The following is a 14,190-nucleotide window of genomic DNA, read 5'->3' on the forward strand; positions in this document are numbered from 1 at the left end:
TTGTTTCATTTAGCAGACGTAAACAAGACCAATCCACGCAACCTCCGAAAGGATATTGGAAGACACACGTCAAGTTTCACTGTGTCTTCAACACACCCTCCTCGTCATGTCTCCTTCTGCCGTATGGGAATTTCTGGTAGGAGCAGAAGCCCGGAGACTGATCTGCAGGATGAAGCATCACTTGCCAGTGTTTTTAGTGTTCGTCGACGGGAGGACAGGGCTTTTGGATCCGGTGGACTTGTCTAGGTACACATTGTTAGCACATGTCAGATATATCAACGGATCAAATCGCATGAAGGGTCCCACATCCTGGGGTGACAGCTCGATTTCTCCAATATGACTATTCGAAAATGAACATACCGGATGATTGACCACGTTGGTCGGCTGCCCCGGTACTCTTTCCCTGACGGACTTCCTTGCTCTGGTCTTCTTCGGCTGGTTAGCTCTCAGTGCACAATGACCGAATAGACTCAGTCAATCCAATTTGCAATACAGGCTCCCTCGCAGAGCAATTGAAATGAAGGTATCATTGGACATGTCGATGTGAAGAATAGAAAGAAGACTTACTCCGGGCCTTGCCCCTCCTAGCACCTTTTGATCCCCGGTGGGCCTTCCTCTTCTTCCTGCCCGTTTGCTTTATAAGTATAGAAGTCAATATGTCGATCAGGACTCGCAGTGCATTCAAGATATTGCTCACATTTGAGTGTTCAGCGATAGCCTGCATGGCGATCGCAATTCCGCGAGTGTAATTTGCGAAGTATTCGCACTGTTGCAGGGTATGACCACCGGCGTTACAGTGTGTACACCATTCCTAGTGTCGCAGTTAGCACCCATCTCTTTCGTTGGTCCTGTGTTGTTTTTGTTCTGCGAATGATAGACGGGTATGCAAAGCGTAGAGAGGAAAGGTGTGGCATCCATTACAGATAGACCACTGGGACAGCACCTGAGGTAGCAGGAATTGTAGGGTAAGAGAAGGACAGATTTGACACGAGGTAGGAGGGTGATGCCTTTTTAGTACAACCAAGGCCAATGAGGAGAGGAAATGGGTGGGATCTGATGGGTTGACGGCTAGGGATGATGCGAAGACATACTGCAGCGCTACCCTTATCTCCTGGCATAGCGAAGATGAGAACAATCCTGTCGTTTTGAGATTTGCAAGGTTGAAGATAAACAGGAGTAAACAGACACCTGTAGCAGAGTCGGATGCGTGAGAGAGAAGAGAGAAGTGGGAAGAGAGGAAGAGAGGAAGAGAGGGAACTCAGAGGGAAATGACCATCAGAACAAATGTGGAAGGAACTCACTCGAGCGGGTTGTGCCTTCCCTGAATATCAGAATGAACCCGGCGCCACTACGCAGAATTCCCTTACACTAACCACCACACCGTGTCTCTCTATCGAAACGGCTCACATCTATGTCCTTTTTCTCTTTTAACGAGAACACCTCTATCAGGAAACAGGAACAGTAGAAGAATATGATTATAGTGATATGTACCCGGGCTAATGATATTCCTGTGATTCTGTACAGGCCTAGGAAACGGGGCAGTTGACTCTCTGCTATAGCTTTCCACGATTCAAGAATCGCACAGGAAGATCAACATGCCGTGCCCGCAGATATTCCGCCACGTTCTTCCCTAGGAAATCGACCGTGGTTGTCACACCAACACCCCGGTCCAGCAGATTGCGAAACAGGAAATGCGCAGCATGAAGGCTAGGCAACTCGAAGCGCTCAATCGCCAACTTCGTGTTCTCGCGGCCATTCTCTCCTAGCAGCTCACGCGCCTTGTCAACAGACAGCAACGCCCGCAGCCATTGGTACTCGTCACGGTGGCGCACCCAGAAGCCGCAGTTAGCGTCGGCGCCCTTGTCCCCAGAGCGAGCATGGACGATCCAGCCTAGCGGGCCACGAGTCGTGGGCCCAAAGTCGCGAGCAAGGTCGACGGGTCCGTCAGTATGGGTGATGGGCTGCGAGGGTTGACGGGATGGATATGTCCTGGTGTTTGCTGGAGGCGAGATATCCAGAGTCTGTGTGGATGTCGTCGGCTTCCAAGGCATGTGAACGCGGTGCTGGACTGCGGACTGTGGCAGCAACGTGACATAGTACTCGAATACGGCACGCGGGAATCCCTGGCGCATATCCAAGTGGAAAGTAGCGCCAGGGTAGCCTTGCATGATATTGTCGGTGATAGGCTTAAGGAACCGAGTCGGTGCGAGGTCCTCTGCGTGTCGTGCCTGTGCGACGATACGCAGCGGCACGGTAGCGCGATTCTGGTTGGATGGGTCAGAGAGGGAAGAGCCCAGTAAATCGAAATTGAGCGATGTATATCTGTCCGAATAAGGCGCCAACAGTCGGCGGACCTGTGCCTCTAGCATGCGAGCTTTGGCCTCGATATCCAGACCAGTCAAAAACCACCACGCCTCTGTCTGGAACCCCCCTCGGGCGGTGATACCAACCTTGGTGGTGGGTGGAGGAGGACCGGATTGGACCCCATGAACAGCGACACGGTTGACGCCGCGCTGTGAGAAATGTATACCATCGAGGACCGCGGTGACATCGGAGTTGTAGTACCAAGGTCCTTGTATTTCATACAGCAGTTGGGATGTGCAAGTATCGACAGTTACCGCACCACCCGTATAATGCACCTGCTTGGTGATCACAACGTCGCCTTCGGCAGATATCTCGGCGATGGGATATCCGATATTGGTCCAGCCATCCCCATCTGAGTGCTCTAGGGCTTTGAATCCCGTGAAATTGCCACCACAGACATAGTTGCTACACTCGATCAGATGGCCCGCCACGAACGCGTTCGCCAGCTTGTCAAGCTCGTCTCGGTGCCATCCATGGTACCAATAAGCAGCTCCGATAACCGGCGAAGCATCCGAGACCCGCCCACATAATACAATGTCCGCGCCATCTGCGAGTGCAGCCGCGATACCCAGACCACCGAGATAGCACTGGGCATAGATGGGCTCGAACGACCAATCTGCCAATCGCTCGCCTGTGTAGACGTTGCGGAATTCAGACCCAGAATTCAACCCCTTCTGGACAGTGGATAGCACTTCGTCTCCAGAAACCCATGCAATCTGGGCACCCAATCAGCAATCGTCGAACACTTTTACGCACGAGTCTGACTGACCTTCAAGTCCAGTTTCTTTGCCTCGACCATGCGCATCACCGCATCATAGAGACCCTTTGTGTCAGTCACTCCAGCGTTGACCGCGAGCTTAATCCCATACTTGGCCAAATCATCCAGAGCTGGTTCCAGTGCTTCTAGAAAGGAGAGATCGTAGGCCGGAGCTGTTGGTCCTTGAGAGGTCACCTGGTCCACGCGCCGACCCGCGGCAGTGGCCATGTTAAACTCGCTCATGAAATCCGCAATGATAACATCGATAGGATCGGTCGGGTGGTGGCGCGCAAAATCAGCGATAGCATGACGCCGGTCTGAGGCAGAGCCCGAGGCACCTAATAGGTCAGGTCAGTTGGAGTATCAGGAATGCGCCTGAACAAGTAGACGAACCTGCAATGCGAATGGGTCGGCCCTTGTATGTCATTGTGCTGTAGTCAGTATTACCTTGTATACTTGTACACAGATGTAGTAGAATACCAGGCAATACGGGTTTGAGCCTGGGGTTTCCCCCGTATTTCCTTCGCGTCGCTTGCGTTGCACGGCCGAGGTGTTTGTGTCCCTCGGCTGTGAATGCGGGGTTGGTAGGAACGAGCAGAGATCCAGTCTTTGGTCTTTGTGGCGAAATACCGATTTGAGGGGTCACCTTCTGGTCGCTCGAAAGCGACCTCGTCAGTGCATTGGTCTGATTGAAGCGTCTGGGTCTGAGTCGAAAGGGAAACTGCCCAGGTGCCCTGGGATATAAGCTGATTACTATATTGAGACTAGCGTGTTTGCTATAGTTCATCTCAAAAGGTCGCAGCTCCAAGTTACTACCCCTGTTGAATTTATTATTATTTATTATCGTGTTTGACATTTGAGAGTCAATTTGAACATATCATTGAAGGATTGATGGCAACAACGCTAATGCTACTCCCGAGTGGTTTCCGATAACTCCATACATGCATAAAGGCGTAAACGTCCACGGACATAAATCGCAAATTACCTACGACGCCTCGAGGTGGTTGGCATTTCTTCAAAGGCGTCGTCGTCGTCGTCATCGTCATCAATACCATCGCTGATAACGCTCAAATTACGGGTGGAGCGGCTAGGTCGTGATGACTGAGGCGCACTGGCCTGCGAAGCGGAGAAGTTGAGTGTAGACTGGGCTGTCTTACCGCGCGCAGGAGCTCGCCGAGAAGCAGTCCCACCAACAGTAACCGATGATGGAGCTGGCGAGGCAGCAGCACGTCCACCACGGCGCTGAGTCGTCGTTGTCGTAGGGGCAGCTTTTGGCTTGGCCGTGGTAGTAGAGCGAGGCTGCTTGACGAATAGTGCCTGCGAATCATCGTCCTCATCATCGGAGATGGCATCTGCTATAACATCGTCGTCATCATCATCCAGCATAATCACGTCTGATTCTTCGTCTGAAACTGTTTGCTTTTTGCGACCCTTTGTAGTCTTTTTTTTCTGCAGTGGGTTTGGGCTTGGATGTTCGCGGAGCGGCTGTTCCACCTCGACCACGACCCCTACCACGACCGCGAGTAGGGGCTGCGGGACGACCGTGAGCGGGCTGTGTCCCGTCCTCCCTAGCCTCTTCCTGTACTGGGTCTCCACCTTCATTGTCAGAATGAATAAGTGCGCCAGGCTGATCCTCCCACACGCCATCGAACTCGGAATCCCAACCATCTGGCTTGGGTTTAAATCGCTTCTTTCCACGAGTTCGCTTCTTGATTCCCTTTGAAAACATGGTTTCCATCTGACTGCGATACTTCTCCATAGCAGTGACTAACGAGCTTTGTTCTCTCTCCTCCTCGTCCATTTCGTCCTCGTCACGATCCAAGGCCAACAAGTGTTTGACCTGGCTCTCAAGGGATTCGTTGACGAACATCTCCATTGCATGCTTGTCGTCCTTGTCAATGAATTGGGCAACAGCATCTCCGAAAGAATTCTGAGGCAGGATGCTTAATGACTGTGATGAGAGGAACTCGCGCACTAGCTGTTCGACTTTCACAGTGTCAAGGGCTGAGAGATGAGAAACGGCAGCTTCATCAATAGATTGATCATCCTTGCGCGAGGTAGAAGCAACTTTTTTCTTGCGGTAGAATTGCACCACGTCATTCACATTAGCGACCTTGCCAATGAAACGGTTGGAGAATCGCTGTGGGTTTTCACAATCATAGCTACCCCCTTCAGGTGTGGAAGTCTCCACACGGAGACGAACAAGAGGAAGCGGAGGCTCCGGAGTGTCATCCTCGTCCTCGTCAATGCGGTCGCCTTGCATTTCTAGCCATTCTGCATTGGCTTCTTCGATCAGTTCTTCGACGATGGACATGAGGAACCGAGTTACTTCCGTGCGGTTATTCTCCTTGCGTGCGAGCTTTTGGGCTCCTTTTTCTTGGGATAATATAATTTCCCGCATCACAAACGGTCGCACGGTCTTCAATCGGATAGGTTCGTTCTTGAATTTTCGGCCTGTTACACTCAAGATCGAGACGTATTTTGGAACAGCCTCTCCTGGTACCAAGGACGTTGCGACAGACGATCCTGGTTGCATAACATGGAACTTCGTCTCTGGATTGAGCTTAGGATCAATCAGGCATTCATGCTCGTGGCCCCAGACGACCAAATCGAGAAATTCGGGAAGAAAGTTCTCCGGCAGGTAACTAGTTTCCGTATGGGCATGATGGTTCTGATGTACAGACATCAAATTGAACCAGTCGCTTTTCTGGACAGATGGTTGGAAGAATTTAACCTTGCCATCGCGAAAGGTGCGGAACAGTCGCTCGTCTCGAACATTGCTCATTCCGTACAGGGCAAGCTTCGTTCGGCCTTTCTGTAGCAATACAGGCTTGATTTGGATGTTGTCTGACTCCGGAGTCCGGCCGTAGTAGTTGAGGAGGCCGGACACTTGCAGTAGATCTAGTGCGGCCAGATGACCCTCCCCGGAGGGATCGTCGTGATTTCCGTGGATGGAAAAGATAGGAATCGCCACGTTCATATCCAGGTCCTCATAGTTGACGTGGTTGAACGCACCCTGAAAGTTCTCACTTGCGTCGCTGAGCATCTCTAGCTCACACGGCTTGTCCCCGAAACAGTTCATACGAATCGACCGCATGACCTGGTACATGGATTTCCGCGATGGCTTATTCTCATGAAACAAGTCTCCAGCCAAGAGAACCATGTCAACATCCCGTTCCTTGGCCAAGCACATTATTTCGTGGAAGCTCTTCCAGCTGTCGTCCCCACGGATGGGATCTCGCTCGTTGTAGCCGACATGGTTATCGGTGGAGATGAGAATTCGAATGGTTTCCGCCTCTATAAATATATCAGTAAGCTGAATAGACGTTCGGTATTGAGAGTGTCTTACCATGCGCTCCAGGCATCTTGGTTGACCGAACTCACCTGTCTCACCCAGTTATGGCGTTTATGCGGGGTATTCCGGTTCGTGAGGCACCGGGGGGAATAACTCAAAGAATGCAGCGTATCAATGGGCCATTCTAGGAGAATCACATGAAATTCGCAACCAAGTCGTACGGGGAGGGTTGATGATACTTCGGGACTCGCTGATTTGGCTCTGTCACGTTGTCACGTGTTGTAACGCGTTTTGGATAGCGGCCACTTGAGTATAAAGCGTTCGATAAGAGAAATTACACGGTGACATTCCTTTTAGGGGAACATGATAACGGCTAATAAGATTTAGCAAGGATTACAGCTAGAACCTAAGGACCTGTGGATCTGACACCAAGAATGACCACTTTCGAGGCCTGAAACGGCACCACTGTTCTGCACCGAGCGGTTGTAACTCTTGAGGCCTCGATAAACACACTGCATTGAAGAAGCCGGAAAGCAGAAATAGAGCAGAGCTATAGAGAGATTCATCCAACCGCATTCATCCTCTAGCGATTTGTGTCCTACTGTGTGGTAAACCCCTTGGATTGTGGGCTATACGGGTTTATAAGTTCAGGGATGGTTCTCGGCTTATTTCCTGTACTATTAAATCATGAAAAACGAGTGGGCTACCACTAGCAGCTTGTATGGAAATCTGAGGAAATCTGATATTTCCTGGAAGATTATCTCGGCATATTATAGAGACAGCGGCTCGGGAAAAGAAAGGAAGCAGAATATTAAACAAAATGTAATTTAATGCCGAAATTATACGTATACAGGTAATCCCAACAAATACAGTTCTGTTCCAACATGCACCCGGATAACCTCAAAGCAGAAAGAAACGGTAAAGACAGAAGTGCTCTCCTCGCACAGTTCCGAAAACACAAATAGCCTAGAGTGGAGATCCACCTTGTATTAGGCTAGTGGTGGAACACCTCCTTCATCGAATCGTACACCTTCACCTTCAGGTTAGAAGACCAGACAGGTGTCTGTCCAGAATTGACAGTGTACGACACTGACTGGGCTACCTTGCCAGCAGCCCGCTTAGGGAAGTACAGAGCATGCTTCCAGTCAATGAAGACTTCATAACCATCATCCTGGTCATGAACGAGGATAGAAGGCGTGGTACCCTTGAACCTCTTCTCCAGTGGGATACGAACCTCCTTTCCAAAGGAGTTGTTGATCTTGGTGTTGAAGACAATCTGGTTCTCGGCTCTTCTAACGGAGAGGAGGAACAGAACGTCGCCGTCTCCGTTCTTGCCCTCGTTCAGATAAATCTGGGTGTTATCGATGCCAGAAGTCTTGGCTGGTGTCAGGTTCAGGCTGGTTGAGTCGATGATCACCACGCCGTCGGGTTTCAGGCCCTTCTTGAACGGTAGGAAGGAATCGACCTTGAGGCCGGCCTTGGGGATCACGGGCAGCACTGGAGGTGCAACTGTGACGGGCTGCTTGAGGCCAGGGTTCAGGGCACCGCCAGCTCCGCCAGAGATGGTAGGCTCTTCCTTGAAGTTTTCCAGCTTTGGAGCCTTCGTGGCGTCATTGTAGACTGTCGAGTCGTTGGTGCTTCCGATGATCTCGAGCTCGAGAGCCTCAACTTGGTAAGACGGTACCTCCTTACCGCCCTTGAAGACTCTCCAATAAGCCCTGCTCTGGATGTACTTTAGGACATCCTCTTTGGCGAGACTGGCTAGGTCTTTGCCTGACTTGAGAAGACTAATCAGGATCGGAGTAAGAGAAATGCTGGCAGTGGACTTGATGTTCTTGTTCTTGTTGTCCTTGCAGTTCCCACATGCAAGCTTTCCTGCTTTGTCTTCAGGCTTCTGACTGAAGTTGTAAACTTCAGTAATCAAGTCTAGAGACGTGTTTTGTGTCTTTCCATCCTTCGAAATGTAGACGCGAATCCAGAAGGGGTCGCCGCCATCGAGTGCATATTTGCGGTAGCGAATGCTGAACGAATAATCGAGAGACTTGGTGCCGTCCTTAAGGTACTCCACTCCCTTGATATTGTTGGCGGCATCGATCAATTGCTTTCTCGATACACCGTAAAGGTCGTTGATAGTCTTTCGGAGGTTTGAGATGAAGTTTTCGGAAGTGTAGCCTTCAGGTTTGAAGTTCCAGGTATCCAACTCCGGGTACGTGTAGCCGAGCTTGTAAGTCCAACGGACATCCTTGGGCTTCATGAGAGTTCCAGCGGCGTCTTTGTGGAATGGGCGCAACCCTGTGTTTGGGGTAATCTCTGTGCCATCGGGAAGGCCAATTATCTCTTGGAAGAAAGCGTTGACTTTGGCCTTCTCGAACCACTTGTCCGGGTTGAGGGCTTGCCACAGGGCAAAGATTCGATCGATGTTACTGAAAACTCGTTAGCAGTTGAGGATGGCACTGATGGAATGGACTTACCAATGGTGCAGCCAAAACATAGGATCAAATGATGCCACTGGAATCTGAGACATGTGTCCATTGAGATCACCGCCAACCCAACCGTGAATGTTGTTGTGAACTGGGAATTGTCAAAAAAAGATGTATAGATGTCTACTCTGAAGGGTAACTTACGGTACTCAATGTTGATGTCGTTCGTGACGTCCTGGTTATCGGACAATTGGGCCGTTGTTGCAAAGGTAGAATACTCCATGGGAACAGTGAGCAGACGGTAGACCATCTCCGCAGGCTGACCGTAAGGAGAATCGGCCACCCACTGTGGCTTCTTCATTGCTTCCTGAACCTTGTAGTTGTTTACCACACCGTACTTCCACGTATGAGTACCAGAGGCGCTCTCACCCTCATCAGGCCAACGGGTAGTTCCAACACATTCACCGAACTGTCACAGTTAGAATAGATTCCTAGTCTTGTAGAGTTGGGACATACATAGAGTGTATCTCCATTATCGACCCAGGGGTCCTTGAAGTTATCAACACCGCCAGAGGACATGGGCTGGTTGTTCGGCATGCGGAATTGGAAGAGGGGGTTGGGGATGTTCTCTTCACCAGTACCATCCGAGGTCGGCACAAATACGTATGGGTACTTGCAAAGATCCGGAACTGAAGTAGTCACACCCCAGTCCCAGAAAGGCAGACGCCATCCATCAGCGGCCTCCTTCCACTCAGGACGGATGTCCTCCGCAATACCAGGGACAATCTCCAGGCGCATGATTTCGGATATACGTTGCTGAAATCTATTAGCTCATTTCAAATTGGGAGATGAGTGTAGTGCATTACCTCGTAGAGTGCTAGATAAGCACGGTGCCAAATGGGGAACAGGATGTTGTTGTGGGTACAGTATCCTCTTCCCTCTGCATCCTTGGCGTCAATAGGCTCATCCCACGGTACATTGGGCTGCCCGTGGATTCCAGCAATTTGGAAGTACGAGTCTCGCTCTTTGGGGTCGATCTTCTGGAAGCGAGACAATGCCATCACAAATAGCTTGACTTGCTTCTCGTTGGCAGGGTTGTTGCTCCATGTGTCGATGTTCTGACGCATAGGAACTTGAACCTCAGGACCCAACTTGGATGGCTCCTCGGAATTCACCGAGATTCCATTGATGGGGTAATACTTCCACTCGGTAGAGGTCATTTTTTGAGATGGCTTTTTCTGGGATTGATTGGTATGGATGAAGTGTTTGAGAAGAAACATCTAGGGAGCTTGTCTAGCTTAGATATATTATTTATACTCAGATATTCCTACTGTAATATATACAAGTCACATTCTTTAGCCTTTTTTAATTTTCTTTTCTTTTTCTTGGTGTGGGCGCTGACGAGCTGAGGTGATGGTATATCATGCATGCAGGTGCATGAACCCAGGTATGAACTATGCACTGGGGTAAAAGCATATATTCAGGTTGTACTCCCGTACAAGTATGTACAAGTAGGCACATGTATCTCGAGTTTTAGTCCCTAAGCCTTTCCAAAATATCTGATTACAACTTTAGTTCGAGATAGCTCTATAAACAATTAGCGGAAACACGACTAGAACTATCATATTGTAAAGACATAATAAAAATACTCTAGGGAAAAAAAGGTCGGTCACAAAACACAGAGCTCTTTGCTTTTTCATCTAGCTGTTGTTGATCAATGTCTCTAGGCTCAGCGCGCCACTGCTTGTGTGGCGCCAGCTGAATGATCTTCTCATGCAAAACCCACACACTATTGGTTTGCATCGCATCAAGAGCATACATGAAACTACTGCAGAAGATAGAATATCATCACGTCTGGATATGATCTTCGAACTCAAACACTAACATGCAACATGGTCTCATGGCGATTACGCACTGGTCCATTTGAGTGGGTCCCAATGTTCTTATACATATGTACCCGTACATGTATGTACCTGTATGTATCAGATTGTAGGCTGATGCGGATTTCCCGATCGGGGTGCCGCCGCTTTACGAGGGCGCTCAGGGTTCTGCTCACTAAGTATTCGACAGTACAGGGTGATTGCTTAGTGAGCACTCAGGGGATTTTTTGATGCGTCACTATAGCCTAGGGTCTGCCGCACGCCATCTTGATTGGTGCATTCCATGATTCTCCAGTAATACTAGTCTAATTGCTTCTAGCTGTTCCAGTGCCATGGCAACCTTTGTCGTCTAAGCAACTTCCAATGTTCTATACTTTCTTCTGCTAATAAACCTGCCCTTCGACATCACCGTGACGATGAACACCACTCCACAACAGATCCTCGATATTGAAGACGCCCTAGTATCCGATGACAACCCAGCCCGTGATGACGGCACTCTCGACTATGAGCGATGCGCCAGACTACACAATTACCTGGTCGCATATGGCTGGATGGCCCGCAACGGAAAAGACACGCCCGACGTTGATGCGCTAGCTAGCGAAAAGTGGTTTTTCCATGACGCAAACGAGGAGGTCGAAGCTACTCGGGAGCGTCTTAATGCGCCACTTAACAAGTTTCTGGATTTAGTTTATGATCCTAGACCGCCCTTCTTCTACTGGATTGACGGCCTTGTGATGGAGCTTAGCGACGAGTATTTTATTGATGATAACGAGATGGAGGAGGATAAGGAGCGATTTGTTTTATGTTATCGCACTATTCCGGATCTAGGCGGGCATAACCTCGGCGTTGTCTATGACCAGCAGCTCAATCGGGCCTCGTTCCCAATGACTACAGATAATATGGAAAGTGTGGAGCCTATTGACGAGCACGAGGAAATGTGGTTCCCACTAGAGACTATTCTCACCCAATGGATCTATATGATTCGGATTGGTAAAGTTATTCCTGGGCTTCCCGAAGAACTCCCTTCTGGTGATTCCCCGACGAATAGATCGCAATTTTATCTGTGGTCGTGGCTCCCTTACTGCGATGCCCAGATTGATAGCACTATAGCTGCGATAGAGCGCTACTTAGCTGCGGTCGAATCTCGAATGCCTCCTAACTCACTTCTGCCTATCTCTGCACCGCTCTTTACTGGTGCAGAACTAGATGCAGCGGCCGTGCCGCAAGACTGCTTCATTCGCTCCCTCTTAACACGAGTTAAGACCCCGCGTTTTAAATTCATTGCACCTGGACTAGAGGTCCCGCATGATAAGGAGGCTTTTGCGAGGCGCCAGAGGTTTACCAATATACCTTATGAAGAGGATAGCATCCCAGGAGTTCTACTATTTGCAGCTCCAGACCGGTTGGTGGATCTCAACCTGGAGATTCGTCGCTTGTTCTCCACCGCACATGACAATGTGAGCATGAATGACAACGATCCTGTTCCCACTGGACTCTACAGTGAGCCTGTGCGCCGAAGAGATTATGATATGGAGGAGGCAGGTTTCCGTCTTGTGCTTCCATTTGCACTACGACCTGGTTTCTTCCGAGATGAGGACGGGGCTAGGATGAGTGATGGGAGACCAGTTCCCTCGGGCTCATTCACGGGACTATTTCAACATGGTTACTTCCATCCGTTTGGGGGTGAACGGCGATCGCAGAGATTGGAGAGATTGTTTGAACGGTGGATAGTGCTGGTTGAAAGGGGGATATGGACAGTGGGTGAAGATGGCGTTGAAGGAGGGATCGATAAATTCGGAGATGCGGATAGGGGTGCCTGGAATGAATATTCGATCGCACCAAGCTGGTGAGGTTTCTATCGCTCTTATGTGTTATTTATGGAGATATAAAGAGATAACTACACATATGTACATAGATAGGGGCAGTGGATGATTTTCCTTTCAATTGCACCTCTACGCCTAAATTTTACGTATCAATGTTCGCTTGAAGCATGAGCACAAGCTATCAGAATTCGAGGTTAATTTCCGACTGTTCATCCAGATCCTCTAGCTGATCGTTCGGCCCGGGAGCAGCTTCAGAATGCTCATTAACTGGCTTCCTATGCTACCTCTAAGAGACACAAGAAGCAATGTAACAATTTCTGCCCGAGCAGTAATCACCAAACAATGATCCAACACATGTCATGTTGTTCGCAAAATTGGGACCACATTCTCCATCCGTAGAGGTATATCCCGTCGTTAAACAAGCCTCAGAGTAACAGTTAGGTGGACTGAACTACTGACTTAGCTGCTCCCTGCGCTTCGCTCCGGTGAGTAAGTCTTGAGCTTATATAACACTCAGGTCAACCTTGGGAGCTCAGTGAGCAAGATCAGGCTACTCAGTGAGCAAATCAGAGGGCTCAGGTGACGCTCAGTGAGCGACCTCGGGAGTTCGATGACTATGTAATACTCAGGGGCGTGCTCAGTTTTACTCAGTGAGCAAAGAGCGGCAAGGGGTGAGCACTAAAACGGAAAGGGAGAGCCATCTCGCGCGGCCTAAAATCCGGTGTATATGTACAGTGTCCTGTATGTATATTTTATCCCTTGCAACTGATCAGTTAGGGTTACGACCCTCTTCATTCGACGACTTATTCGCGTTGAATTTCTTATTTCAATCTTCATGATGGATAGCAAGCCAGATCTATCACTTGGGCAAGCCGCGACAAAACATGGTAGGAGTGATAACGAGGCTAGACGGAGGGAATAGGTCACATGAACGTAGAACAGGATCAGGCAGAATAATAGATTATCGAATCGAGGACTAGCGTCTCACTGAATAGAATGAGGGAAATGAGTAGAACGGACAGGACAACCAATGTTTGAAACGGGAGAACTACATAGGTCAAGTGAACTCTCTATAAGACGAATGTATCGCATCGCTGAAAAAAAAAATTTCTCCGATGCCCAGCCATTTTCCTAAAAGCGCCATCTGCGTAGAAGCCGCCAGCTCAGCCTGATCTTAGAGTAAAGGTGGAGGCAACTAGGACTTAGTGCAGTTTGCGACCGGTAAAAGAAGAAGGTGGCGAGGACGGGCGTTCCTGTTGTTAGGCAAGGTTGCAGTGGTATTTGATAGAGGGGCATCTGGATTGAGGGAAGCCAAAGAGAAACAGAGAACGAAGAGGGCGAGGTCAGGTAAGGAGTTTACATGATGGCGTATTGGGGCGCTAAACCCAAAAGGGCGATAATAACCGGCAAAGGATATTCACGATCGTGTAATTCAACCGTGTCAAGCGGTTAATGCCTTTTTTCCCCATTTCGTATGTTGCATATAGCCCCAGTAATATCCAAAGTAGAGCAGAGCCGCATATTGCATGGCATACCTATATCTAGGTATGTTATACCACTGGGAACTTTTACCTATTGGCCCTTCCTGCCAGCAGAAAATTGGCTATCTAGATCTTCAAGGTCATGGTAGCTCAATAATTGATTGAACGAG

The 14,190-nt window shown here is 49.4% G+C and overlaps 5 protein-coding genes across 5 annotated transcripts; 1 reads left to right on the forward strand and 4 right to left on the reverse strand.

Annotated features, from left to right (window-relative positions):
* Positions 1 to 177: 177 nt before the first annotated feature.
* Positions 178 to 1,118, reverse strand: N7525_006338 (uncharacterized protein; the record flags this gene model as incomplete). Its single annotated transcript, XM_061213698.1, has 3 exons — positions 178 to 429; positions 698 to 811; positions 1,092 to 1,118. 3 exons carry the CDS (start codon positions 1,116 to 1,118, stop codon positions 178 to 180), a joined length of 393 nt encoding a protein of 130 aa, XP_061068129.1.
* Positions 1,119 to 1,553: 435 nt separating this feature from the next.
* On the reverse strand, positions 1,554 to 3,548 carry N7525_006339 (acyclic terpene utilization AtuA family protein; the record flags this gene model as incomplete). The annotated part of the gene is made up of 3 exons (XM_002569131.2): positions 1,554 to 3,080; positions 3,134 to 3,459; positions 3,515 to 3,548. The coding sequence occupies 3 exons, from the start codon at positions 3,546 to 3,548 to the stop codon at positions 1,554 to 1,556; spliced, it is 1,887 nt and encodes a 628-aa protein (XP_002569177.2).
* Positions 3,549 to 4,102: 554 nt separating this feature from the next.
* N7525_006340 (MRX complex nuclease subunit) lies at positions 4,103 to 6,486 on the reverse strand (the record flags this gene model as incomplete). The annotated part of the gene is made up of 3 exons (XM_061213699.1): positions 4,103 to 4,527; positions 4,634 to 6,418; positions 6,471 to 6,486. 3 exons carry the CDS (start codon positions 6,484 to 6,486, stop codon positions 4,103 to 4,105), a joined length of 2,226 nt encoding a protein of 741 aa, XP_061068130.1.
* A 924-nt stretch (positions 6,487 to 7,410) lies between these two features.
* On the reverse strand, positions 7,411 to 10,056 carry N7525_006341 (uncharacterized protein; the record flags this gene model as incomplete). The annotated part of the gene is made up of 5 exons (XM_002569129.2): positions 7,411 to 8,839; positions 8,888 to 8,987; positions 9,041 to 9,305; positions 9,353 to 9,652; positions 9,703 to 10,056. The coding sequence occupies 5 exons, from the start codon at positions 10,054 to 10,056 to the stop codon at positions 7,411 to 7,413; spliced, it is 2,448 nt and encodes an 815-aa protein (XP_002569175.2).
* Positions 10,057 to 11,132: 1,076 nt separating this feature from the next.
* N7525_006342 (uncharacterized protein) lies at positions 11,133 to 12,566 on the forward strand (the record flags this gene model as incomplete). The annotated part of the gene is made up of 1 exon (XM_002569128.2): positions 11,133 to 12,566. The coding sequence occupies one exon, from the start codon at positions 11,133 to 11,135 to the stop codon at positions 12,564 to 12,566; it is 1,434 nt and encodes a 477-aa protein (XP_002569174.2).
* Between the last annotated feature and the right edge of the window lie 1,624 nt (positions 12,567 to 14,190).

Source organism: Penicillium rubens (assembly GCF_028828025.1).
Source record: "Penicillium rubens strain IBT 27055 chromosome Unknown utg000003l_segment0_segment0, whole genome shotgun sequence".
Lineage (NCBI taxonomy): Eukaryota > Fungi > Ascomycota > Eurotiomycetes > Eurotiales > Aspergillaceae > Penicillium > Penicillium rubens.